Source organism: Myotis nattereri (genome assembly GCF_964212035.1).
Source record: "Myotis nattereri genome assembly, chromosome: 19".
In the NCBI taxonomy this organism is placed as follows: Eukaryota; Metazoa; Chordata; class Mammalia; order Chiroptera; family Vespertilionidae; genus Myotis; species Myotis nattereri.
In genome coordinates this window covers 12,912,630-12,937,351 of record NC_138095.1, presented here as the reverse complement: position 1 = coordinate 12,937,351, position 24,722 = coordinate 12,912,630, and the positions used below count along the sequence as shown (strand labels likewise).

Below are 24,722 nucleotides of genomic sequence, written 5' to 3'. Positions count from 1 at the left end.
CTCTATCTCTCTTCCTCTCTGTAAAAAATCAATAAAATATATATTTTTAAGAAAGAAAATGTAATCTCCATATTCCCTGGGGAAGAACATTCAATTCCCTTTATAAAGGAGCAGAGATCATAGCGGTTGAGTCCACAGGCAGGAAACGACAGAGCTGGGAATGGAAGCTAAACCTGTGACTTAGAGCAGGAACTCTTTCCTCTGCGCTCAGGGAGACTGCAGAAGGGAGCGGGATCAAGAGGGACCTTGGGGTTGTCCACAATGGGTGAGGGGAGGACACTGGAAAGAAGAGCCGGAGGCCCAGGGCGACGCAGGGACCCGATTGGAGCCGAAGAATGTGCTTGTGTCACTAGAGACTTTGACTTTGCCCCTTAGGCTCGCCTCCCTCGGGGCAGATAAAGAAGTGGGGGGATCAGAGTGGGGATCAGAGTGGGGATCAGAGCCGTTCACTCCTGGCTCCCTGGCTCCCTGGCTCCCTGGCTCTGAATGTGGGAGTGACAGAACTGGATGAATTAGGGGAGGGGCCATCGCGGGCCCCGCCCACAACCTTTGTGTCGGGGGAGCTGGAGAAAGGGCGCCGGTTGAGAGCCAATCAAGATGCCGCATGTAAATGACCCCGAGGGGCGTTCTCTGAGCGACTCCAGAACAGTGTCGCTGCCCCCCAGCGGGCAGAGATCGCACTGCCTGGCGCCATGCGAGGCGCTAACTTTGGTGAGTCGGGGGGTTCGGCCACGGACAGACGCCCGGGCGCCCGTGGTCTGGGAGGGGCGAGGATTGGAGGTGGTCAAAGTCAGGATGAGGACGTCCTCGGGGACCCCAACCCCAACGGTTCCGGACACGGATGTGTATGCCGACGCCCAGGGGTCTCCAGGAGCAACGGCAGGGCCAGACCCCGGAGGGACTTGGGGTGGCGGGAGCGAGGGACCTGTGGACCCGGGGCCTCTGACGCAGTGTCCTACAGAGGGACGGAGACTCGAACCTATGGAAGCCTGGGGAGAAACTCACGCCTTCTCCCCGCCCGATGCGGAGAGGCAGCCGCGGCCGCACGGCAAAACGGAAGAGAGAGGACGGCTGGCAGCCGACCGGTGCACCCACATCATGAACACCTGCCGCCACCACTCCGGATACCTGGCGGACGATGAGGCCGGCCACATCACGTACCGGGCCCGGGTAGGTGTGCCCGGGAGGGCCTGACTCTGAGGCCCGGCCCCGTAGCTCCCTCGCCAGCCCCAGTGCCCCAGATCACAACACCCCTTCCTCATTTCCACTGCGCTGACCCCCTGCTGGGCCCTACTCACCCTCAATTGCTTTTTCTTTTTAAAGATAGATCAGCACATAGGTATTTTAAAACACATTTGTATTGATTTCAGAGAAGAAGGGAGAGGGAGAGAGAGAGATGGAAACATCAATGATGAGAGAGAATCATTGATCGGCTGCCTCTTGCACGCCCCCTACTGGGGATGAGCCCACAAGCAGGCATGTACCCTGGCGGGGAATCAAACCCTGACCTCCTGGTTCATAGGTCGACACTTAATCACTGAGTCATGCTGGCCAGGCACCCTCACTTTCATCCTACGTCCCCCTGACTTCCAGTGGCCTGGGAGGAGCTCAGTAGACTGGGGCCCAGAGTGGGATCATGGGGTTTATTCAAGGCTTAGGACTCAACTTGCAGAAGTAGCCGTGGGGTGTGCAGGGCTCAAGACCACAGGTGGTCTGTACAGCCCAGCAGCGGAGCAGGACAGACAGATGATTAGCCCAAGTGAGGAGTCAGAGGGGTTTTGTGATCACCCACTCACTCCCTGTGGGAGGGCCAGAGGTGGGCTTTCAGATCCCCTTGTGCCCACAGTCATACAGCCTGAAGGTGGCAGAACCAGGGCCTAAACCCAGGGCTCTAAGCACAGTTCCTTCCGCTGCCCACCCAGCGCCTGGTGCTTTAGAAGGACCCCCAGGAACCCTCCTGCTCTGGGGCCTTCCTGATCCCTGTGACATGCCTCCCTGCTCAGGTGCAGCCGCCTAAGAAGCCACCGTTCCTGAAAGTGGAGCAGCCCTCCAATCTGGGCCATGTGCCACACCCACCGTCGATGTATGGCCCCTCCGGCAGCTCAGGGCTTCGCAGCCACCGTGGGAGCACGAGGGACCCTCGGCCCTTTGGCAGTTTCCTGGATTTCCTTGTGGAGGGCCAGGTGCTAGAGAGCCTGCAGAGGGTGGTGGAGGAAGCAACTGAGCGCATGGCTACCATGAAGACAGAGACTGGGGCGCCGCTGGTGGATGTGCAGGACCCCGTGGAGATGCCGAGGGGTGGGCGACGTGTGCGTGCCCGGCCCAGCTTCAATACTGTGCACCGGCACCATGTCCAGCCCAGCCTCTGCGTCGGGCACCCCAACAACTACCCATCCTGCTCCAGCTCCATGTCTGACTCACATAGCAACGCCACAGTCGGCTACCCGGGTTCCTATGGCCGGGACAGCGACCTGGGCTACCGCGGCCTCGGCCCACTGCCACCCATAAGGGACAAACTGCTGCAGGAGAAGAGCCTTAAACGGCTGCTGCGGCTGGAGAACAGAGGGGTAAGATGTGGGGCCACGGCCTGGGGTGGGGAGGATGGAGCCCAGCCCAGAGCTCAGGGTCAAGCCTGGCTTGGCTGTTCCTGGACACCTCTGAGAATCCCCCTCTCTCTTCAGAAACGCCTGCCCTGCTCCCAGGGGGATGCCCTGCTGTGGGACTCACTGGGCTCAAGCTTGGGTACATCGGAAGCATCAGAGCTGGGGATTGGCGAGAGAGAGCTGAAATTCCTCAAGAGAGAGTTCAACAGGGAGATCAAGTCCTTGCTGAGCCAGTCGGAGGCCTTCAACCTGCCCGGCTACTCTTCGTTCCGTGAGCCCCATCGGACCCTAGACCTCCTGGCCAAGCACCATCTCTTCCCTGCCCTGCAGAGTGTGGTCAACCAGGCTGTGGACAAGCTCAGTGGCGCCCTCCGGCAGAACGGCTGCCCTCTCTTCCCATCAGAATGGGAGCCCATCACAGAGCCCAATTTAGAAATCACACCAGGCTCCAAACTGGCCACACCCAACCCAGAGGAGACCACGGATGATCTCCCCTCCACCGCAGCCTCCAGCTCCAAGATGACTGGAAGAAAAAACAAGCCCAGAACACGGGACAAGTCCAAGGAAGGTGGTTCCACCATGTCTAATGCCCAAGGAGCCACCAGATTTAGGCTCCAGGTGATACCCACTGAAGAGCCCAAGGTCCCCTCACCCCACACCAGGCAGGAAGCACCTGACCAGTACCCCAAAGAACAGAGATCACCCCTCTTTTCTTCTGGGCCTCTGAGCTCCAGCCAAAGGACCCAGCCCTGGCGGAGCCTACACATCACCCTGCCTGTCCCCGGGATCAAGGTGGAAGTGCCCAAGCAGACCCACCTGACCCAGGTCACAATTCCGCATACCTTCCACCACCTCCCTGCATTCGCACCACTCTCCTCCTTAGTAAGAAAGCTCACCCCAACACTCGCTTCACTGTATTCTGATGTGACTACCTCTAGGGCAAAGCTGGAAAGTCTAGGGGCAAACTTGGAGGGCAAAGGCCCTGTCAGCCACCATTCCTAAAAGCCGCTGTCACTGGCAGGTGCCCATGGTTCAGGTCTCTCGCCCTGTACAGTGGAAACCACCTGAACAGGGGACAAGCTGATGGGGACTACGAACCCTGGCCTAAATACTGCCAGGTGTTATGAAAGATGAATAAAGGCTATTTTTAATTCTGGGTATTCTTTTAACATTTGCATGTGAAATTGGAGACCATCCCATGTGGAGAGGGTCCTGTCCCTTGTGGACAGCAGCCTGAGCCTAGAGTGGGGCTCTGCATCCTAGGTCTAATACCCTCTGGTCCTGCTGCCTGGGCCAGGGCTGCCGTGTATCTGCCCGGATAACAGGGAATTCACCAGGAAGGGTGTGGAGAAGATGTAGGTGGCTTCATCCTGGTGGGTCTCCAGCCCAAACCCAGACCCTCTCTCACCCATCAAGGCCCGGGCACACCTCCCTCCTCTGAACCCTGGCCTGGGCAAGAATCTGCTGGAACCTGGGTTGTCCAGGCTCCAGTTTGGCTGACAATGTGACTACGGTCACCTGCCTTGTCCTGTAGCCTGACTGGTGTGGCCAGTGTGATGAGAGTGTGACCAGTGTGACAAGTGGCCGACATGCAGGACCTGTGCTGAGCTGTTGAGCGGGAAGCAGAGCAGAGGTGTTGAGGCCATACCCTTAGTGTGACAGGCCTGGTGTCCATGTGGGTGACATGTCGGGTGCTGTGGTGTGAGGGACATCCCAGGACAGCAAGAGTGGCATGACATGTCTCCCTTTCCCTCCCTGGCTGCTGCACAGAGCCCCCATTACAACAGGAAGAAGACGACACTGCCCTCCATTTCCTCCAAGTCCATGTCCTACATCTCCAACCCCTGGTCTGAGGAGCTTATCAACGACATGACGGAGCAGGCTGTCTCCTTGCTTGTCTGCAAGTACAAGTTTGAGAGGAACCTCACCAAGCAGCTGGGCCTCATCTCCTTCCCCATCACGGAGACCCTCGTGGACCTCTTGCTGGGCTTCAAGAAAGTGAAAGGCTCCAACATCTGCCTGTCCTCGGAGGTCAACTGGAACGACCTGCTGCGCATGCTGGAGGAGGCCCAGTGGGCCCGGCATGTGTCCCTGGAGGCCTCCCAGCATGACGCCTCCCAGCACACTGCCTCCCTCCCAGGCAGCATAGAAACCCCCTCCATATTGTCTATGCCGGCCACTGTCCTGGATCAGGTGGCAGAGGAGCCAGGCCCCCAGTTACCTACCCTTCAGGAGAAAGGTACAGCGGAGGAGCACAAGCCCACGAACCAGTTGGAGCCCAAGCCCTCCGCATCCCAGACCACTGGCACGGGCTTCAAGCAGCCTGAGCAAGTAGTGGACATGGGGGAGAAACAGAATAGGGAGTGGGAGGGGGAGGAGGAGGAAGAGGGGGAGGAGGACGAGGAGGAAGAGGAAGAAGAGGGGGAGGGGGAGGAGGAGGAAGAGGAAGAAGAGGGGGAGGAGGAGGAAGAAGAGGGGGAGGGGGAGGAAGAAGAGGGGGAGGGGGAGGAGGAGGGAGAGGAAGAAGAGGGGGAGGGGGAGGAGGAGGAAGAGGAAGAAGAGGGGGAGGGGGAGGAAGAAGAGGGGGAGGAGGAGGAGGAGGACTATAACATTTTGGGGAGATGAGAATGAGACCCAGAGCACCCCTGAGTGTAGGCAGAGATCAGCCATTTCTCAGACGGCCCTGGAGATTGCCCGAGGCTCCCTAAGCTGAATCCAGTTCTGGATTCCCTACTCTCTCTCCTGCTCTAGGGAAATGTCCACCCAGCTGGCCCCTGCCCTGAGCAGAGATCAGAACAGGCTAAATGCCCACAAGACGCTCTGCTCAGCCTCTCAAGAGATCGAACAGGGAGAATAAAGTTTCTGTTGATGGAGCAGTGTTCTCGTCTGGAGATTTCAGCCTCCCTTTCACGCACTTGCTCACCTGCCCCTGGATAGCACATCCCAGCGGGCCAGGCCTGGCCGCCGCTGGCTTTCAGGACAGTTGGCAGTGCTCTGACCCCTGTGACCTCACATGTTCTGTTGAACACAAATCGCTGTTCATGGCTTTTCTGTCCTCCAGTCAGCATCGTCCCGGCTCTTCAGGCTTCTGGGGTTCATGGTCCCCTTCCATCACAGCCTCTTGTGCATCATGGCTTCTGCTTCCAGAGGCGGCGGCTCTGCCAAGGCACTTCCCCCCTCCCTTTGGCATGCCACACCCTCATATTCCTACTGAGGAGCCACCCTTTCCTGCTGCTGCTCTCAGGGCCACCTGTTTTCCTAATTTGTACTTCCTACCTCCACCTTCTGAATCTGGAGGTTCTATGCCAAGCCACATGGTGCTGCGGCTTGGTCAAGCTGTGGATTGGCTGTCCCAGGTTGGCCACTTGACTCTCCTTATTTCAGTGGTGCCGGACAGGCTGACTGTCTCCAGAAGGGTCCGTGGGCACGGCAGGTCTCATCTCCAAGGCTCTCTGGGGGCTTCTGGCCTTCCTGTGCCACCAGTGCAGCGCCCTCCTTCCCTCTGCCTTCTCAGGGCAGTCCGTCTGCTCCCCTGTTCAGGCATCTTTGCCCAGGGACCAGCTCCACCTCTCCCCTCACCACCCTTTCCCCATGGCTGAGAGACCACGGGAAGATGCTTCACACTGCCTCAGCACCCAGGGGCAGAGGCCAGGCCTGCGCAACCCAGCCTGGACATGCTCAGTGGCCCCCGGGGAAGGGCGGCTGGAGCCAGGCAGGGAGGACCTTCCGCACAACACCCACACGCTGCGCCTCAGGAGGAAGACTTACTACACTGCGAGTCAGGGGGATCAGAGCGCTAAGGTGGAGGCGGGGGTGGGGGGTGGGGGTGTCAGGGACCCACTTTACCACAGAGCTCTTTTGGTAAGGATCTTTCAGGGAACATGCTCAGCCCATAAGACCCATTCCCTGAGGCCACCCACTGCCGCCACCACCATAGTGTGGAGCCACGATAGCCGTTTTCCTGCACGTGGCCACAGTGCTGGGACCTATTGGCACAACTCTAGCCAAGCTAGGCCATTCCGGTTCTTTCCTAGAGATTCTGGTGCAGTTTGCCCTGACGGCTGAAGGCAAGCGTGGATGGTGAAGAGCAGCCATCTTCCACCCCTCTCCAGAGAGGGCAAGAAAAGCTGATGGCGGGAGGGAGCCAAGAAGGGGAGCCTCAGGATTCTGAGAGTGAGCAGCTGTTGATACCCGTCAACTTCCCAGGCCCCACTGCCGAGTCCTTAAGGGAGAATTGAACATATCCCCGCCCCAGCCTCCGAAGTACGTGCCCGGGGATTGTCCTGGGAGGGGAGCAGGCCCTTCCCCTTGGAAACTACTGGCACATAGTACCAGAGATACCTGATCTTAGCTCCTGTTCCAGGTGTCTTGCTGTGTGAGAAACCACTCTGAGACTTAAGTGGCTCCAAACCGTTTGTCATGATCCTGGATTTTATTTTATATATATATATTTTTATATATTTTATTGATATATTTTTTATATTTTTTACAGAGAGGAAGGAGAGGAATAGAGAGAAACATCAATGAGAGAGAAACATTGATCAGCTGCCCTCTGCACACCCCCCACTGGGGTTGTGCCCGCATCCAAGTACATGCCCTTGACCGGAATCAAACCCTTAAGTCCGCAGGCCAACGCTCTATCCACTGAGCCAAACCAGTTAGGGCTTATTTTATATTTTTTATCCTTATTCAAGGATATGTGGTGGTGGTGGTGGTGGTGTGTATGTGTGTCTTATTTATTCTTTTGTTTAAAAATATATTTTATTGATTTTTTACAGAGAGGAAGGGAGAGGGATAGAGAGAAGCATCAATGAGAGAGAGACATTGATCAGCTGCCTCCTGCACACCCCCTACTGGGGATGTGCCCGCAACCCAGGTACATGCCCTTGACTGGAATTGAACCTGGGACCTTTCAGTCCGCAGGCCAATGCTCTATCCACTGAGCCAAACCAGTCAGGGCATATTCTTAATATTTTTATTGATTTCAGAGAGGAAGGGAGAGGGAGAGATGGAAACATCAATGATGAGAGAGAATCATTGATTGGCTGCCTCCTGCACACTGGGTATCGAGCCTGCAACCCAGGCATGTGCCCTGTCCTGGAATGGAACTATGACCAGCTGGGTCATAGGTCAATGCTCAGCCATTGAGCCACCATGGTGAGGCTGTGTGTGTGTTTTTTAAAAAATTTATTAGGGGGGGGGGATGGAAAGAGAGAGAAACATCTATGTGAGAAAGAAACATCAATTGGTTGTCTCCCATACTCACTTTGGCTGGGGATTGAGCTCACAACCTAGGCATATGCCCTAACCAGGAATGGAACCCGCAACCTTTGGTGTACAGGATGATGCTCCAACCAACTGAGCCACCTGGCCAGCGCTATTTTTTTTTATAATCCACTTCTAGAGTAGGGTATTTATTATAAACTTGCTCAGTAGAAGAATGAGTCCATTTTGTTTATGAGATTGCAAAACACTCAAGAAGCTTGACTATTCAGACATGTATTGAACCTGGAGCCCACACAACACCAAAGAAATAGTGTTTTGAAACAAGAAGCAATTTTAAAAATAAAACTGGCCGAAACCGGTTTGGCTCAGTGGATGGAGCGTCGGCCTGCGGACTGAAGGGTCCCGGGTTCGATTCCGGTCAAGGGCATATGCCGGGGTTGTGGGCACATCCCCAGTAGGAGATGCACAGGAGGCAGCTGATCGATGTTTCTCTCTCATCGATGTTTCTAGCTCTCTAACTCTCTCCCTTCCTCTCTGTAAAAAATCAATAAAAATATATTTAAAAAAACTAAAACTAAAAATAAAACTGACCATATAATAGGTTGATCATTTAGCGTCTAATTAAATTACAAAATATCTCCCCTAAAATGCTTTTTAATCTAACTAGGGGTTTGATTCACTAATAAGTCTAGAAATACAATCTATTGTAGCCACAGACACCCACAAATATGCCATCGGGGAATGAAAAATTGTGTATTTTGAGGGTTGTGTTATTGGGACCATGACCTTCATTCCAGGGACCCCAAAGTTGCTTGTACTAACTCAGGAGAGGTCACCCGATTCCCAGAGAGAAACAGGAAGAGAACAAAAAGAATGAACACTTCCCTTTCTGACAACGGTCCCTTTCTGCAGGTGCCAGGCATGATCTGATATATAAGGCACAGTCACTTTCCTGTGTAGAGAATGTCTTGGAGGGACCAGGGTATCAGAAGCAGGGAAATCAGTTAGGATGGGGTGGTAGATATCTAGAGGGAAGATGGGGTGACTTGGATCAGGGTGGTGATGAGGGATGCAGGAGAGTTGCCTCCCAATCTTTTTTGGAGTCAGTGTTGGATTAGATGTGAGTGCAGCAAAGAGAGGAATCAGAGATGAATCCCAAGTTTTGGCCTTGAGCAACCGGTGACTGTTGTGAGTTTTCCACCCTTGAAGACCCATGCATGTCAGGAACCTGGAACACACAGTCGCCTACAGTCACTTTCTAACGGGGCTCTGGTTCCCTAAGAGCTTTAGGGCTTTCCGGTGAGAACATGCCATTGCACCAAACACCACAGCTCCCTGCTGCCCTCTGCTGCCTGGTGGCAATAGTGTCAGGGAAGGAGTCGGTGAGAGGCATGTGGGTTCAGAAACCCCAGGGTCCAGGGACTGAGGTGACCCAATGTCAGAGAGGGGAGATGACCGAGTGACTGGGGGAGTATTGAATACGGGAGTCCGGGAGCTGAAGGGCCAGGCGATTCATTATCTGACATCTGTCGACTTTGTGACCACAACATTCAGTGGTCGAGCAACCCCAAGACCCTGCAGCTTCGGACCCAGGGGCTGAGGACAGAGGCCACGATTGCGGGCTCGGGGATCCAGGATGAAGAAGCTTCATGACGGGGTTCAGAGGCTGCTGTTGGACCCGCCCCTACAGCCTCCCCCGGCAGCTCTCCCACCGCTGGGAGCCGCACCAGCCTCCCTTGGCTGCTCATTGGTGAGGCGTCGGAAGCGTGGACCAATCAGAACCCTCCTCGTGTCTCCAGCTCCCTCCTCTGGAAAGCTGGGCGCGACGAGCCAATGGTAGGGCCGGCGGAGCGCCGTGCGGATCCGCGATTGGCTGCCGCGGGGGCTCGGTCCCAGCCGCATTGGCCGGCTGCGGAGACGGAAGCGGCTCGGGCCGGAGCTGGCGGAGCCCGGCCGGGGCGATGTGGAGCGCGGGACGCGGCTGCGCTGCGGGTGCGGCGCTGCTGGGGCTGCTGCTGGCGCTCTCGGCGCCGGGCAACGGCGCCGCCAAGACCGGCGCGGGGGTCGTGACCTGCGGGTCGGTGCTGAAGCTGTTCAACACGCAGCACAGGGTGCGGCTGCACTCGCACGACGTCAAATACGGATCCGGTGCGCGGGGCCTAGGACTGGGCATCGCTCGGGGGCGGGGCGGGAGCTGGGAGTTTGAAGGCCGAGTGATGGTGGGGGGGTCTGCGGCCAAGGGTCTGGGGGTGTCCTGGCTGGAGTTATCGGAAGACCGAGGAGGACAAGGACCGGCGGTTGGAGGGGGTCGTTGCTAGGTTGGGGGCGAAGAGGGTGGTCTGAGAGTTCATCCGGGGACCAGGGGGGGAGCTTGGGGGGAGCCGTTAGGGTATCGGGGTGGAGGCCGTCCTGGAAAGTTTATGGCGTTCGGGCTGAGGGTCGCGGGTTCCGGGACTGACGGCGACCCCGTGGGTGGGGTGGGGTGTCGCCCTCAGGCAGCGGCCAACAGTCGGTGACCGGCGTGGAGGCGTCTGACGACGCCAATAGCTACTGGCGGATCCGCAGCGGCTCGGAGGGCGGATGCCCGCGCGGATCCCCGGTGCGTTGCGGACAGGCGGTGAGGCTGACACACGTGCTCACCGGCAAGAACCTGCACACGCACCACTTCCCGTCGCCGCTGTCCAATAACCAGGTGAGCCCCTCCCCCCGGCCCCAGACTCCTGGCGGGGGGAGGGTGGGTGAGGGGCCGGGGACAGAGCCTACGCTTCGTCTCACCTCTGAGCCTCAGCTTCCCCTGGGAAATAGGAATTTACATTCAGAAATGTTTACCGAGCGCCCCCTCTCGGGGACACACGGGACTCCTCCGAGGTCCCGCTCAGCCCAGCGGAAAGATGGACAAGGAAGCGTGTGATCTGAACCTGCTGGTAGCTCCACTCCTGGGGGGCGAGTTGGACCCTGGAGGGGATCCACGTGGCCTTTGGGGTGGGGAACCCGAAAGGGAGGAGGAGCTCTCAGGCTTGGTCTGGAAGGATGAGCAGGAGTCCTCCAGGCCACGGAGAGGAGCAGAGCATCTTTCCAGGTCCCGGGAAGAGCTTGTGCATGGAGTTCACTGGAACTGGGTAGGGGGGAGGCTAGGGAGGAAGTGGGGGTGGAACAGAGCGTGCTTGGGGGAAGGAGGGGGGGCTTATTAGAGGAAAAAATACGAGCTAAGTAGAGACCTTGACTGTCAGCCTGAGGGATGGGACTTTATGTTGAGTTAGAGGGGTTAGGATGGAGGTAGGGGGACATAGAGGAGGAGCGAGGAGGCCTTGGCTCTGTGGGAGACAGTGGTCACCACCCAGACAGCTGGGGTGGGGTTAGCATGTGCTTGAAGAACCTGTGTTGTGAAGGCCCTACTGGGTATTGGGGCTGGGGTTGTGTTGTCCCATTTTGCAGCTGTGGAAACTGAGGCTCAGAGGGACAGGGAAGAACCTGAGGCCCAGTGCCCTGGGTGTGAGTGCCGCTGCCCGGCGAGTGACCACAGGGGACTGACTCAGGGTGCCCTCTGTGGTGACTGCCGTCCTCCCGCCCCCGAACCGTAGGAGGTGAGCGCCTTTGGGGAAGACGGTGAGGGGGACGACCTTGACCTGTGGATTGTGCGCTGCTCGGGGAAGCACTGGGAGCGGGAGGCCGCCGTGCGCTTCCAGCACGTGGGCACTTCTGTGTTCCTGTCCGTCACCGGCAAGCAGTACGGGAGCCCCATCCGTGGGCAGCATGAGGTGCACGGCATGCCCAGCGCCAGCACACACAATACGTGGAAGGCCGTGGAAGGCATCTTCATCAAGCCCAGCGTGGACCCCTCTGCAGGTCATGATGAACTCTGAGTGCCGGGGATGGGTGGATGGAGGGTGGCAGGGTTGGGGCGTCTGTAGGGCCACTCTTGGTGAAGACTTTGGGTTTGTAGGGGTTCTTAAGTGCCTTTGTTAATTAAAGAATGTTGGTCTGTGATTGTTTTGGAGTGAGCCTGGGTGTGACCAGGAGGTCCCAGCTCTTTCCGGCCCAGTTCACCATCTCTTCCTCAGCACAAAACGGCACTCTCCCACACAGCTGAACAATTGAACCTGTCCAAACCCTTCTGGTGCCTTTCCATGCATTCCAGCACTGCTCTGCCACCCTTAGACTGTCTGATGGCAAGTGACCCTTCAACCCCAGAGCTTCACGAACCTTCCTGTTAAGAGCTGTGGCCAGTGCCTCAGCAGGATAAGTGGAAGCCCCACTCTTTTCAGCAGGGGTGAGATACAAGCTCTCCAGACCCCTCCTCACTCCTTGAGGTGAGGACCCCCACTCTCCTGACACCCCTCCCCTGGCAATTGTGAAAGTCTTTGACATTTGTTTTAATTTACTTTATATATATATATATATATATATATATATATATATATATATATATGAATGATTTCAAAGAGGAAGGGAGAGGGAGAGAGGGATGGGATAGAAACATCATAAGAGAGAATCATTGATCAGCTGTCTCCTGCAGGCCCCATACTGGGGATCGAACCTGCAACCCGGGCATGTGCCCTTGACCGGAATCAAACCCAGGACCCTTCAGTTCGAAGGCTGGTGCTCTATCCACTGAACCAAATCAGCCAGGGCTTTGACATTTGTTTTTAAGCAAGCACCAGGCCAGGATTCTGCCTGTCTGCTGGATATTAGCATCACAGGTTCTCTCACCCCATGCACTTCAGCCTGTCCAGGCATGTGAAATCTCAGGTCTCCACTACAACCTTCCAAGGTCCCAAGGAGATAACAAAACGTCAAAAGATATCGCATGGAAAGAGAACCTCAAAGAATTGCTACCTGCATAGATGTGAGAGCTTCCTGGAAGAAGAGGCACAATTTAGTCAGGCAAAGCGTTACAACTTGAAAGCAGGAACAGTAAATAGGAGGGCACTAATAAAGGTAACAATTAGCTCTGCTGGTGTGTGGGTGACCTCTAGAGGTTGTGGTGGAGATTATAGGCTCACTGGACTTGCTAAACACTCAGATGGGGTTGTGTGGGGAGGGTAGGGGCTTAGGGTTGCTGCTGGGGGAAGAGGGAGCCATATTCCTGAATGAATGTAAAAGAGTCCCAGGAGAGGCTGGGGGTAGAAACTGGCTGGAAGGGGGCTTGGAGGAGCGTGGGCATAACACCTTACATTTGAGAAATCAATTAACCTTATAGGGGTGGGAGAAGCTGTAGCTAATTTTGAGGCCTGAGGGGAGGAGTGTCCTGGGTAGGCCCGTCACCCCCACCCTCTTCCCTATGAGTTCCGGCTTCGCTCAAACACAGACCCCTTCCTGGCTGACCTCTCCACTGCCAAACCTCTCCAGCACTGTCTACAAGTCTACATTCCTCTCCCATCTTTCAACTGACGGGATTGGAGTCCAAGCAAATTCCAGTGGGGCTGTGAGAGAAGGAAAGGCAGCTGGAGAAGGTTGCATTGTTGAGCAAGTTACCCTTGTGGGAAACTGGAGCTTAATTCCATGGGGAGTTCTGGGACTCTGTGTGGGAAAAGCATCAACGTTATCCAACCCAAGTATCTGCCCTCACTGGCTGAGGCTGCTGGTGGGTGGGGGGATTATTCTGCAGTGCTTCCCACTTGCCCCGGACATTGGGAAGTTTACCTGAGGGCTCTGTTACAGCCAGAATAAAGAGTCTGGCAGGGAGCATCCTTTCTGTGGTGTTAATTGCCAAGGGGCTGTTTGCCAGGCACCAATAGTGTGGAACACACTTTGCCCATCCAAGGAGGCACTCTGGTTCATCCCTGTCCCCTCCTGGTCATAGGAGTCCCCTTCTGCTTCTGCTTATTACCTCCTTACCACCACAGAGACATAAGTGCAGAGTATTTTTTTAAATATATATTTTATCGATTTTTTTACAGAGAGGAAGGGAGATGGAGAAGGATAGAGAGTTAGAAACATTGATGAGAGAGAAACAGCTGCTTCCTGCACACTCCCTACTGGGGATGTGCCCGCAACCAAGGTACATGCACCTGACCAGAATCGAACCTGGGACCCTTCAGTCCGCAGGCCGACGCTCTATCCACTGAGCCAACCTGGTCAGGGCAAGTGCAGAATATTAAGAGCAGAATCAAACAGTGCACACAACATATAGTAATCCTTGGAAAACCAAGGTGGGAGCAGGGAAGATGGCTCCAGGCAGAATTCAGGACAAGACCCAAAATTAACACCGCAGCGGCGGCAGCAGCAGCAGCAGAGTTCTCACTTATTGAACACTAAATGCCAGACCCAGAGCCAACGATTATTAATTTTGCAGAGGAGGCAACCGAGGTTTGCAAAAATTCACACCTAGCTCTGCCTGCCTCTAAAACATTTGCTCTCAGCCACTGGGTTGGGAAAATAAAACGGGGGCGGGGGGAGGGGGGGGGTCTAAGCACCCTGCCTCCTACCTGCTGCCCCCTTCCCTCCCTCTGCGGCTATGCGAGGCGGTCGGTGTAGTATGTCTTTCCAGGCCATCAGCCCGGGGCGGCACTTAATGGATGTTTATTCACGAAGCGGATCGCAATCACGCAGGGATCCCAGCCGACACCCCCTTCCCGGACCTCCCACAGACCCGCAAGGCCCCACGGGCTCCAGGACCCGGTCTCCGCAGCCTAGGCCTACCCGGGTGGCTTGGGGCAAATTCCACCTGGGTCAAACCGGGCGGTGGGAGGGGGCTGTCCCAGGAGAAGGACCTCGGCAGCCGAGTATCCCGCCTGCGAGGTACAGAGAGCAACGTCGGCGCGCAGGACCGAGCAGACCCGCAGGCATTTTCCGAGGGTCGCAGCCCCCTCCCCCGTGGGCTCAGCCGCGCGGCCGGCGCCCCCCACCGACTTCCAAGCGCTCCTGTCCTCGCAGCTGGAAATCTCGCCGACGCCGGAGCCGAGAAAAGGCGGGCAGAGCGCCTTTCGGTGAGTTATGAATGGGTCGGAAGTGTTGGCGGAACTCATTGTTAAAACCCCGGAGCCCTCGGCTGGCCGCCGCACCGCCAATCCGGGCCCGGAGGCTATTTTGAAATCGCTCCCGCATCAGCCAATAGGTGTGCGGGAGGCGAGGCGCCGGCGCCGGCCAATGGGCGCGGCGTGACGCTCAGGAGCCGGGGGCTCGGCCGCGACGACTGTCAGCGGGTTAAAGATGGAGCTGGTGGGCGAGAGGGCGCCACGAGGTGCGGGGTCGGCCTGGTGCAGACGACGGGGACGGACGACCACCGGGACGTCTCTCCCGCTCACCCTCCGCGTCCTGCCCCGGGCCAGGGGCGGAAGGGGATCCGGTCGCGTGAGTAGCAGGGTCCCCCTACCCGGCGAAACGACGCGGAGGGGCGCAGCCCCGACTGCAGGCGCTCTCTCCGGGCAGGGATTCCAGAGGGCGGGAACCCCCCCCCCTCACCTACCCCCGTTCCTCTGCGCGCTCGGGGCCTCGGGGCAGCGAATCTTTTAGGACAGAACGCGGAGCCCAAAGTTGGGGACCAGGGGCCAGGGATGGGGGCCTGAGCTGGCAGGGGCGTGTCGGCCCTAAGTGGGGCCACCCTTATCCCGGGGCCGCGGGCCGGCGAGGGCGCAGGGTCGTCGGGCTGAACCACCCTCGCTTCGGGCGCCAGTGGGCTTCGGACTGTGGTGGAGCACGGGCCCCTCTTCTTTGTGTGTGAGCCCCCCGCCCCCCCGTCCCCCGTGCGCTCCCGCTCCGGATTTGGAGCTACCCCATAGTTTGGGGGGTCTCTCGTCCACCGCTATCTGGAGCGGGCTGAGTAAGGTCCGGGTGCCCTGGGATCCTGAGGACCCCGAGGACTGCAGTCCCGCGGAAATACCCCCTCCCGGCCCTGAGGTCCAGGACAGGCTTCTGACCCCACCCTCCCAGGATTGAGCTTCCACCCTACTCATATTGGGGGAGGGGGTCCCCCCTGCTGGCCGCAGGTGCTCTGACGAGGTTGCACTACTGTGCTCTGAGAAGCAGTGCAATGATATTGTCAAAGCATCTGGGACCAACCATGGGGGCCCCCATCCCCCACACCTCCACCTCCTCCTCCCAGGCGGGGCCCTTTGGGCCTGCAGGTTCTCCCCTCCCCCCTGCCCTGCTGGCTCCCTTCTCCATGGAAACTTGAGATCCTGGCCAGGCCTGGGCCTCTGGGGTCAGAGGGCACCCTTCCCCCAGGCAGAGGCCCCGCCCCAGTGGGCCTGCATTCCTGGTCTGAGATCCCCACCGACAGACCACCGGGAGCGGCTAGGCAGGCGCTGGCAGGCCTGCCTGACACTCTTTCCCTGTTGCACTACTGTGGGCTGCTGGGAAGCAGTGCAATGATGAAAGGGCATCAGTCAGGTCTAGTCCACCACACGCAGCACCTGGGGGGAGGGAGTTTTGCTGCCTCAGTCCACTTCCCAGTATTAGGTACTGGTTCGGGGCTGGGCCGGCCCCTCCATCAGAGGATTAGGTGAGTGCAGAGCTGGGGAATTGCTCCATAAACTCTCCCTCTGTCATGGCTGGACAGGTGCAGAGTCAGAGGCCCTGGATTAAGAAAAGCTCTGGTTTGAAGAGGATCTTTCAGACTAGCACCCTGGGTAAGACTCGGAACTCCAGGTTTGCTCAGGGTCTTGTAGGAGAATAGAGGCCACTGCTTTGCATGGAAGGTCTTTCTGGGCCTGGCTCAGACCCAGCTCACCCTTGACCACGTGGAGGTGAACTGGAACAAGCCCTCCTTGAAGGCTTGGGGAGGGCCAGACTCCGGAGAGAATGCTCTCCTGGGTTCTCAGCAGGAAAAGCGCTATTTGGGGTGGGTGAGTATCCTTGGGATATGAAGCCCCCAGGTGATGCCACCAACTGCACCATCTTGTTCTCTTACAGGGAAATATGCTGCCTGGAGCCTGCAGGAGGGACTTATGAGGTGCCTGGCATGCCCACCCTCACAGCTGGAATTGGGGGGATTGGAGCTGAACTGCCAAGGAGCCTGGCCCAGGCATGCTGGCAGGGCCATCTCCACCATCAGGACCTGACACAATGCACAATGACAGTTATGTGCCCTATGACAGTTATTCGAGCCCATCTCCTTAAGAGGAAGCCCAGGTTCCAGATGGGTGTTTGGGAGTTCCTCTCAACCCTAGCTGAGCACATTGGGGAGCCGGTTTCATCCCCATCCTGTGGGTAGAAGCCCTTGCATCCATGGGGAGGTTGAGGGGCAATAACACATGGAAGAAACAAGTCGTGGAAGAAGTGAGCCAGCTGGGCTGCATGGACTCAGGAAACAGGTTGCAGAGACAAAAGCAGGACCCTTGGAGCTTGGGAGAAAGAGAGGCAAAGAAAATGCCCCTGGGGGGAGGGAAGGGGGGAAAGCAAGGTGTGCTCTAGAGAGAAAGCTTGAGCTGGGTCCTTCATCATATATATATATTTCAGAGAGGAAGGGAGAGAGAGAAATATCAATGATGTGCCCTGACTTGGAATTGGTTCATAGGTCAACGTTCAACCACTGAGCCACACCAGCTTGGTGGGTCCTTCTTCTTAAGGGCTTTTATTTGGAGGTTTCAGGGAAGGATCTCAATAGAATATCAGGAGTGTCCTTAGGGTCCTGGTCTCCACTGATTGGTTGACCCCCACCAGTCCTCAGCCATGGTGTTTGGTTTGGCTGCTTTTCTGGGCCTGGAACTGAAACACAACTGAGGCCTAGATTTTTCTCTCCAGTTTGATGGCAACTCTGTCTCTGGTCAACAGACCCCAGGCTTTGTTCCTAAGATTATTTGATTCAGGTCTTCTCATTGTCTTGAGGGATTAATGCTTCAGGAAGTGGTCATGCAAGGTCTTGTATGGAAGTGTACTCTCCACCCCCCTTTCCTCCTCGAAGGGAGTCTACCACATGACTAGCCACATGCCAGGGGAGCTGCATGACCAACGATATGCTAGGAGAAGAAAGGTCACCTGGGGGTGAGGTTCCACCCGACAACGGTCTTTTCCAGGCACCTGGGACTTTCCACCCTGGTGACCTTGTGTACCTGGCCTATCCTTCCTACTCTGCTCATGTCTAACTGCCCACCATATGGGGGAGAGGACAAGCGGGAGAAGGGTGGATTTCATGCTGGAGAGGAAGAGGAAGCGGTGAAAAGTGTGGGGCTGGAGTCGGGGCAGAGTGAAGTCCCCCGGAAGTTGTCTGCGGAAGAAGCAAGGCTCTGGCTGGAGGCCTGGGAGGCTATACACTATGAGGAGGGGGCGCAGCTGAGATGGGACAGGGCTGGAAGCTGGCGGGGGGGGGGGGGGGGGGGGCGTGGGGGGGGCGTGGGCCTTAAAGAAGCTGGAGGGTTCCTGCGCCTACCATGTTCTTGGTGTGGCCCTCGGCCAGCCCTGAGCAAAGCCCTGCCGCCCGCGTGGGAATTAAGGTCTAGTCCTGCCCTGTGGTGTTCGCCCCCTCGAAAGTGCAAGAGCGCATGCCCAGAGCTGCGGGCATTGTCACGTGCGGCCCTCTCGCGCGAGTTGGCCCGTCAGCGATCTCGAAGGGGATTGGCTGGAGCCAGGGTGGGCGCGGCGCTGAGGCTGTCGGGAAGAGAGCGGGTGTGTGCCGAGGCCCCCACCGCCCACCGAGACCTGAGCCAGACCTGAGCCGGGGCGTAGGGAGCGGCCCTTCTCGCCCAGCCTGCAGCGGGTGGGGTCGGCGTGCCTGGACCCTCGGTGACCCCGCCCCGACGGCCGCCGCCAGCCCGCAGCCCCACCGAATGGAGATCCTGGACGAGTTCGACAGCGAGTTCCCCCAGAGTGTGACCTTCTGCCAGCGCATATCCGAGGAGGCCTTCGAGAGGCAGGCGGCCACTTACACGGAGCGCGCACTGCGCCGCCTCTTCCGCAGCCTCGACCGCAACCCGGCGCTGGCCGAGAGGGTGGTGCGGAAGGACAAGCAGGCCGAGTGCGAGCGGCGCGGGCTCCTCTCCTTCCTCTGGGTGCGGTGTGCAGGGGGAGCTGCGGGAGGCTGGGGGCGGGGAAGTCCTGCTGCCCTCCAGGGCGGAACTCTGGGCATGGGGGGCGGGGAAGGAGGGAGGGCTTGGGCCCAGCTGGGTTTGCAGAGTTGGGGCTTTGAGAAGCCTGAGGCAACCCAGCTTGGGGAGTGCGGCAGGCAGGCAGGCAGGCGGCTCACGGGTCCAGCTTCCTTCCTCTTGCCCCACCTCTCCCGCTGCCGTCGCAGGCGAAGTTCTTCTGTGCAGTCCAGGGGGAGCTGAACTTCTGCAACAGCATGGGCGCCGTGGAGATGCACCAGCGCCTGGAGCACCTGAAGAGGAGCATGCACCGTGTGCACCTCTACTCCCAGAGTGAGGCTCAACCTCTGTCTGCCCCGAGTAACCCCGCAAATCTGACCCAGGACCCACTGTCCCTGAAGTCTTCATTATGAAAGTGAACATAACGCAGAACTAGAGGCTACAGTGAACACAAGTACCCGTCACCTAGCTTCAGCAGCTCCCCCCGTCTTGCCAGGCTTGTTTCACTCTCGCTACCCCCCTTTAAGGGAAATCTCAGACATCACTGTATTCCTGAATACTTTTTAACGTCTCTTAATAAAAAAAAAAAGACAGCTTCTGACATGATCACAACGTCAAACCTGATACAATTAACAACAGTTCCCTAATATTCACTGATACTTAGTCCATATACGATCTCCCAGAAGGTCCATAACAGTCTTTCTACACTTGCTCTGTCATTTCAGGACCCAAGAAGGCCCACGCATTGGTTTGGTTGGTAGCCCTCCTAGGTTCCTTTTCACTAGGGTGACCATGGAATTTGTGTCCACATTGGGGCACTTGTGAGGGTAAAATGAAAGGGTACTAGTACCATATTACTGACCACACAGGGATGGCAAACGAGGGTCCGAGGCCACTGCTGCTGAAGTCCCCTTTGAGGTGGAAGGGAAGCCCTACTTCCTCTCCTCCCGGCTATGGACTGGAAGAACAGTGTTGTCTTTTAAGGACCACAGGGTTATCCCACATCATGGATTTGTATCTGTTGTCTTGGTCATCAGTGATGTTTGTCCCCCTCTGCCTGTGTTTCTTGGACAGGCACTCTCCTGCCTCGATTAGATTTGGGTTCAGTTCTTTTGGTGGGTTTGTGGTCAGCAATAGACTATGCTGGTGGTGGAGCTACCTTCTTCCGCATCACACCGGGAGGCCCAGCTCACCCGGGTGTTTCACTCTCCGTGATGCCGAATGTGAGTGCCCCACGACACCATTTCATCTGACGGCAGGATGCCCAGCATGTGTACCTTTTACCACCGCCTCCTGAGGTAGCGTTGATGTTATTTTATCCTTGTTTTACGGAAGAGGAAACAGTCCAGGGAGGCTAGGTCACATAGTAAGTCATGGAGTCTGGACTTGAACTCAGGTCTGGATTGTTCCGGGGTGCAAGGTCTTAACCTCCAGGACAGTGCTCCCTGGTATTAATTATCCTCATTCTAGATGAGCTGATCTGATAGGCGGTATGAGGAGCCTGTTAACACCCACTTTGTTGGTAGTCTTCAACTTTGAACAGTAACTATAGCGAGACTTGTTGAAGTAGGAAGACCTAACATGGAGAGAGGAGAGGAATCAGACCCCAGTGTCTTTCCCCTCAAAGATTCCCTCCCTGAGCCCCTTCTGCAAGACCTCCTCCCCGTGGGTTTGTTTTCTCATAGAAGGGCCTTTTGCACACCCCAGAACAGCCCTGGGGCTGGGCATAGTCGGTGGGCTCATTGTCCAGGGCCTGGATCCCCAAGAGTACTGGCGGATTCAAGAACTTTCCTCTTGCCCTACTGGTTGGGGGTGGGGGAAGCAGCAGACCAACCTGCCCAGGTCAAACCCAGCCCTCCTTGGCAGTGATACCCTATCACTTCCCATGAAATTCTGCCCTTGAAGTCAGGCAGCTTGGTCGTGGATCCTGCCTGTGCCGTGTACAGTTGGAATTTCTGGTTCCACTTGAAGATAGGGACAAAAGTACCCTTTCAACGTGAGGCAGTTGTGGTGTCAGTGAGATGGTGCATGTTGGTGCCTGTCAACAGGGGGTCTAGGCATTGCTATGTGGTGCCCTTTGGGGGGGGCCCGCCTCCCCTCTTTGTTGGAGAAGCTGAAAACACCATCGTGTTTGGCCCCACTCCACCCTGTTCTGGCTGAGGGATAGGCACCCACTGGCACCTTTTTGTCACAGAAGCCAGGAAGAAGAGAAGGAAGCCAAAAGTAAAGAAACTAGAACCCGTCCTCTTGCGGAACCGGTCAACCTCCCCATGCCTGCCGCCAGCACTGCTGCCACCTCCACCACTGCCACCACCTGCCACCACCGTGTCCTCTGTGGTGGTCCGGTCGCCACCCTCTGTCTACACTATGCCCAGGGTCTTTGGCCCCTTTCCTCCGCTGCCTAGCAAGTCGGTCAGTGGGTGTTTTGCCCCCCCCCACCCCGCCCTTACAATCCTGGGAGGGGCAGCCACTCCCACAGCTCTCTTGAGCCCACAGCAGTGATTCTCAGAATGTTGTTTTTAAGCAGCAGAGCCCTTTTTAAGACGATAGGCAAAGCCTTGGGTGGAACAGCAGTGGATAAAGCAATAAAAGGGGGGCTACTCTGGTTGAATAATTGGGGTAGGGGTCGAAGGCTACCTGCTTGGCCTCAGCTGAGCAAGGCAACCCCAAATGGCACCGGGCAGAATCCTAGGGCTGCCAGAGGACAAGTGGAGGACCACAGCACCACCCCCCCTCCCCCCACCCCAGCCATCATGACTCTCTGAGGCTGTCATTCTCCTGTAGTGCCCTTCCTCACCTCCTACCCCTCCTGACACCCGCTTATCCTACACACTCCCCGCAGCCAGCCCCTCCTCCCCAGGCTGGATTAGGACCTTCTCAGTTGAGCACAGAGGAGGAGCCTGACATATTTGCTGATTAAAATGAAAGCCACATAGTTCTCATATAGGTAATCCCCCCCCCCCCCCCAACGGTGAGGCCCTCAAACTTGTCCTGACATTACCTTTGTTTCCTGCAGACGGAGAAATTGGAAGTTTCAAGTTCTGAAGTGAAATTAAACTGGCCTGGCCTGTCATCGAACCCAAAGAGGTAAAAGGAATTTACTTTGGGCTCGAGGTAAGTGTAAGGGAGCATTTTGGGGAGCATGCTTTGTGCCAGGCTCGGCTATTATTTCCTCCCCACCTCCTAGTTAACCCTCGCCACAGTCCTGAGTGGTTATTCTCATTGTTCAAGGAAGGAGTCTGGGCTCAGCAATCTCTGTCCCCATGTCAGAGTGGTGCGCACCAAGACTGGAGACGCCCGCCTAGGAGGATCCCAGAGCTGACAGTGCCTCTCTGCCCTGTCTTGCAGCCACATGGTTAATCTGACCCCCTTGGTCCTCAGACCTGGAGGCTTCCATTTCTCGTACCTGCCCAGAAACGGTGTTCACAAGCTCCACTACCCTGGCTTCCCCTGGTAAGTGTGCTTCTGAGCATCCCTGGGGCCAGGTACCCTTCTGGCTCAGCCTCTGCTTTGCTTCTGACCAGCGTTGTGGTGGCGTGGCCAAGGGCTAGGCAGATGGTCTTTATGATGATGCCTTCCACTTCCAGGAAGGACCCTTATGTAATCAGGAGTGCTGGAAAAGCTCCCTACTGTTTGTCACGGTGAGAAATTAGAAACAGCCCAGACGCCAACAGAAAGGGAATGATTCCATCAACATGGGCAGCCCTATCTGTGATTTATATACATGCTTGTTTTGCAAAGCAGGGATTTACTGAATATGGGGTTTTAAAAATCACCCGTGTGTTTTCACTTACGGATATTAAGTATTTACTGTATCATTGAGTGTTATTCTAAAATATGATTTAGCCGAAACCGGTTTGGCTCAGTGGATAGAGCGTCGGCCTGCGGACTGAAAGGTCCCGGGTTTGATTCCGGTCAAGGGCATGTGCCTGGGTTGCGGGCACATCCCAGTGGGAAATGTGCAGGAGGCGGCTGATCGATGTTTCTCTCTCATCGATGTTTCTAACTCTCTATCTCTCTCCCTTCCTCTCTGTAAAAAATCAATAAAATATATTAAAAAAAATAAAATAAAATATGATTTAGACTGGCTGTTTCATTGCATCAGCTAACTTTAAAAAATATTTCTTCGTTGATTTTAGAGAGGAAGGAAGAGGGAGAGAGAGATAGAAACATCAATGATGAGAGTGAACCATTGATTGGCTGCCTCCTGCACGCCCCCCACTGGGGATCAAGCCTGCAACCCAGGCACGTGCCCTTGGCCAGAATCGAACCTGGGAACCTTCAGTCCGCAGGCCGACACTCCATCCACTGAGCAAAACCGGCTAGGGCCAGATAACTTTTTGAATAGCCTTATTGATATATTATTACTTACATATTACATAATTAACTTACATTAACGTATACAATTCAGCTCTACCCGGTTTGGCTCAGTGGATAGAACATCGGCCCTTGGACTGAAGGGTCCCGGGTTTGTTTCTGATCAAGAACACGTACCTGGGTGGCAGGATTCATCCCGACCCTGGTTGGGGCACATGCCGGAGGCAACCGATTGATGTGTCTCTCTCACATCCTTGTTTCTCTCTCTCTGTCTTTCCCCCTCCCTTCCACACTCTCCCTAAAGATCAGTGGAAAAAATACACTTTGGCAAGGATAAAAAAAAAACCAAACACACCCACGTTTAATTTCACCAATAATAATAGATGCAAATACTCCATTGTATGGATGGAACATCATTTACTGAACCATTCTTAAAAAAAAAAAAAAGATTTTTATTGATTTTTAGAGAGAGAAGGAGGAAGAGGGAGAGAGAAATATCTATCTGCTACCTCCTCCACACACCTACTGGGCATAGAGTCTGAAACCCAGGCATGTGCCCTGAGAGGGGAATCCAACCAGCAACCTTCCAGTACATGGGGCAGTGCCCAACCAGCTGAGCCACACTTGCCAGAGCTCAACCATTCTTGCCTTTTGAAGTATTTCACTAATGGGGACAATTTTTAGGTTCTTGTTACATTGATTTCTGAGAGCTGTGCTCTCATGATGCCACCTGCAAAAATAGGTTATTTTTAATTGGTTTAAAAAATTTTACAAAAGCATAACACATTCCATGGGGAAAAGTTCACAATACAGAAATGCATACATAAAATATGAGTCCCCTTGTTGCTAAAAGTCCTGCTGCTAAGAGTTTCATGTGTACTCCTCCAACACACACATACACACACAGGTTAATTTTTCAACCAAAGCAGGATCACATTGTATGTATTTCTCAGCAACTTGCTTTTTTCCATTACTGTAGCATTGGGGTGTCTTTACTTGTTGGGATATACAGACCTACCTCATTCCTTTAACGGCCCCAGAATAGTCCACTGCATGGCTGTACCTGGTTCCCTAATGGATGTTTAGATTGTTTCCAGGTTTTCACAGTCACAACATTGTTGCAGGGAGCAGCCTTGAACAAACATTTTTGGGAGAGATTTTTGGAAGTATAAATGTGTCTAGAGTCATCCCACCGCCTGGGAAGGGGGGTTGTCCTGTGTACTCCAGGTGGTGTTGATGTCCCATCTCATGGACATATCTTGGCTGTCTCCTGCACAGGACCTCAGCCTGTAATGACTCCCCCAACACCGAGGAGACACCAGCCCCTCCTGTGGAGACCCCCGTTTTCACTCCACCTGTCCTGCTCAAGTTCCAGCCTGTGCCCAGACCTAGAGATGACTCAGAGACTGACCATGGCAGTACACAGTCTGTGCCCCACAAGCGGGGCCCATAACCTCTTCCCTGCAGACTGTGGCGGAGGAATGAATAAAGTTCTCATGGAGGTGCCTTTGCATGCTGGGCTTCTTAGGGGCTGTGCAATCTCCATGGGCTCCCTGCACCCTGAAGAGCTTGTCAGGGTAGTGCTGTCCTGAGGCCTTGAGGCCTGAGCTTACAT

The 24,722-nt window shown here is 55.9% G+C and overlaps 3 protein-coding genes across 4 annotated transcripts; all 3 read left to right on the top strand.

Moving 5' to 3' along the window:
- Positions 1-324: 324 nt before the first annotated feature.
- CCDC116 (coiled-coil domain containing 116) lies at positions 325-5,471 on the top strand (the record flags this gene model as incomplete). Of its 2 annotated transcripts, XM_081113657.1 has the most annotated exons (4): positions 1,099-1,170; positions 2,004-2,567; positions 2,682-3,221; positions 4,374-5,471. In XM_081113657.1, 4 exons carry the CDS (start codon positions 1,099-1,101, stop codon positions 5,226-5,228), a joined length of 2,031 nt encoding a protein of 676 aa, XP_080969783.1. In that variant the 3' UTR covers positions 5,229-5,471. The 2 variants fall into 2 exon arrangements, with proteins under 2 accessions (XP_080969782.1, XP_080969783.1); XM_081113656.1 differs by lacking the exon at positions 4,374-5,471 and having other exon boundaries at positions 325-1,170; positions 2,682-3,756.
- Positions 5,472-8,928: 3,457 nt separating this feature from the next.
- SDF2L1 (stromal cell derived factor 2 like 1) lies at positions 8,929-11,828 on the top strand. Its single transcript, XM_081113417.1, has 3 exons — positions 8,929-9,977; positions 10,325-10,521; positions 11,411-11,828. Exons 1-3 carry the CDS (start codon positions 9,791-9,793, stop codon positions 11,690-11,692), a joined length of 666 nt encoding a protein of 221 aa, XP_080969543.1. The 5' UTR covers positions 8,929-9,790; the 3' UTR covers positions 11,693-11,828.
- A 6,539-nt stretch (positions 11,829-18,367) lies between these two features.
- LOC308535380 (uncharacterized protein) lies at positions 18,368-24,613 on the top strand. The gene is made up of 6 exons (XM_081114249.1): positions 18,368-18,757; positions 19,000-19,123; positions 20,985-21,202; positions 21,807-21,877; positions 22,139-22,243; positions 24,386-24,613. Exons 1-6 carry the CDS (start codon positions 18,536-18,538, stop codon positions 24,558-24,560), a joined length of 915 nt encoding a protein of 304 aa, XP_080970375.1. The 5' UTR covers positions 18,368-18,535; the 3' UTR covers positions 24,561-24,613.
- The last annotated feature ends 109 nt before the right edge of the window (positions 24,614-24,722 follow it).

Bases quoted from the DNA above. Each gene is read 5' to 3' on its own strand.
- SDF2L1 (XM_081113417.1), top strand. From the start codon at position 9,791: ATGTGGAGCGCGGGACGCGGCTGCGCTGCGGGTGCGGCGCTGCTGGGG. The intron at 9,978-10,324 runs GTGCGCGGGGCC...TGTCGCCCTCAG, and splicing joins CGACGTCAAATACGGATCCG to GCAGCGGCCAACAGTCGGTG. The intron at 10,522-11,410 runs GTGAGCCCCTCC...CCCGAACCGTAG, and splicing joins CGCCGCTGTCCAATAACCAG to GAGGTGAGCGCCTTTGGGGA.
- LOC308535380 (XM_081114249.1), top strand. From the start codon at position 18,536: ATGGAGATCCTGGACGAGTTCGACAGCGAGTTCCCCCAGAGTGTGACC. The intron at 18,758-18,999 runs GTGCGGTGTGCA...CTGCCGTCGCAG, and splicing joins GGCTCCTCTCCTTCCTCTGG to GCGAAGTTCTTCTGTGCAGT. The intron at 22,244-24,385 runs GTAAGTGTGCTT...TCTCCTGCACAG, and splicing joins CACTACCCTGGCTTCCCCTG to GACCTCAGCCTGTAATGACT.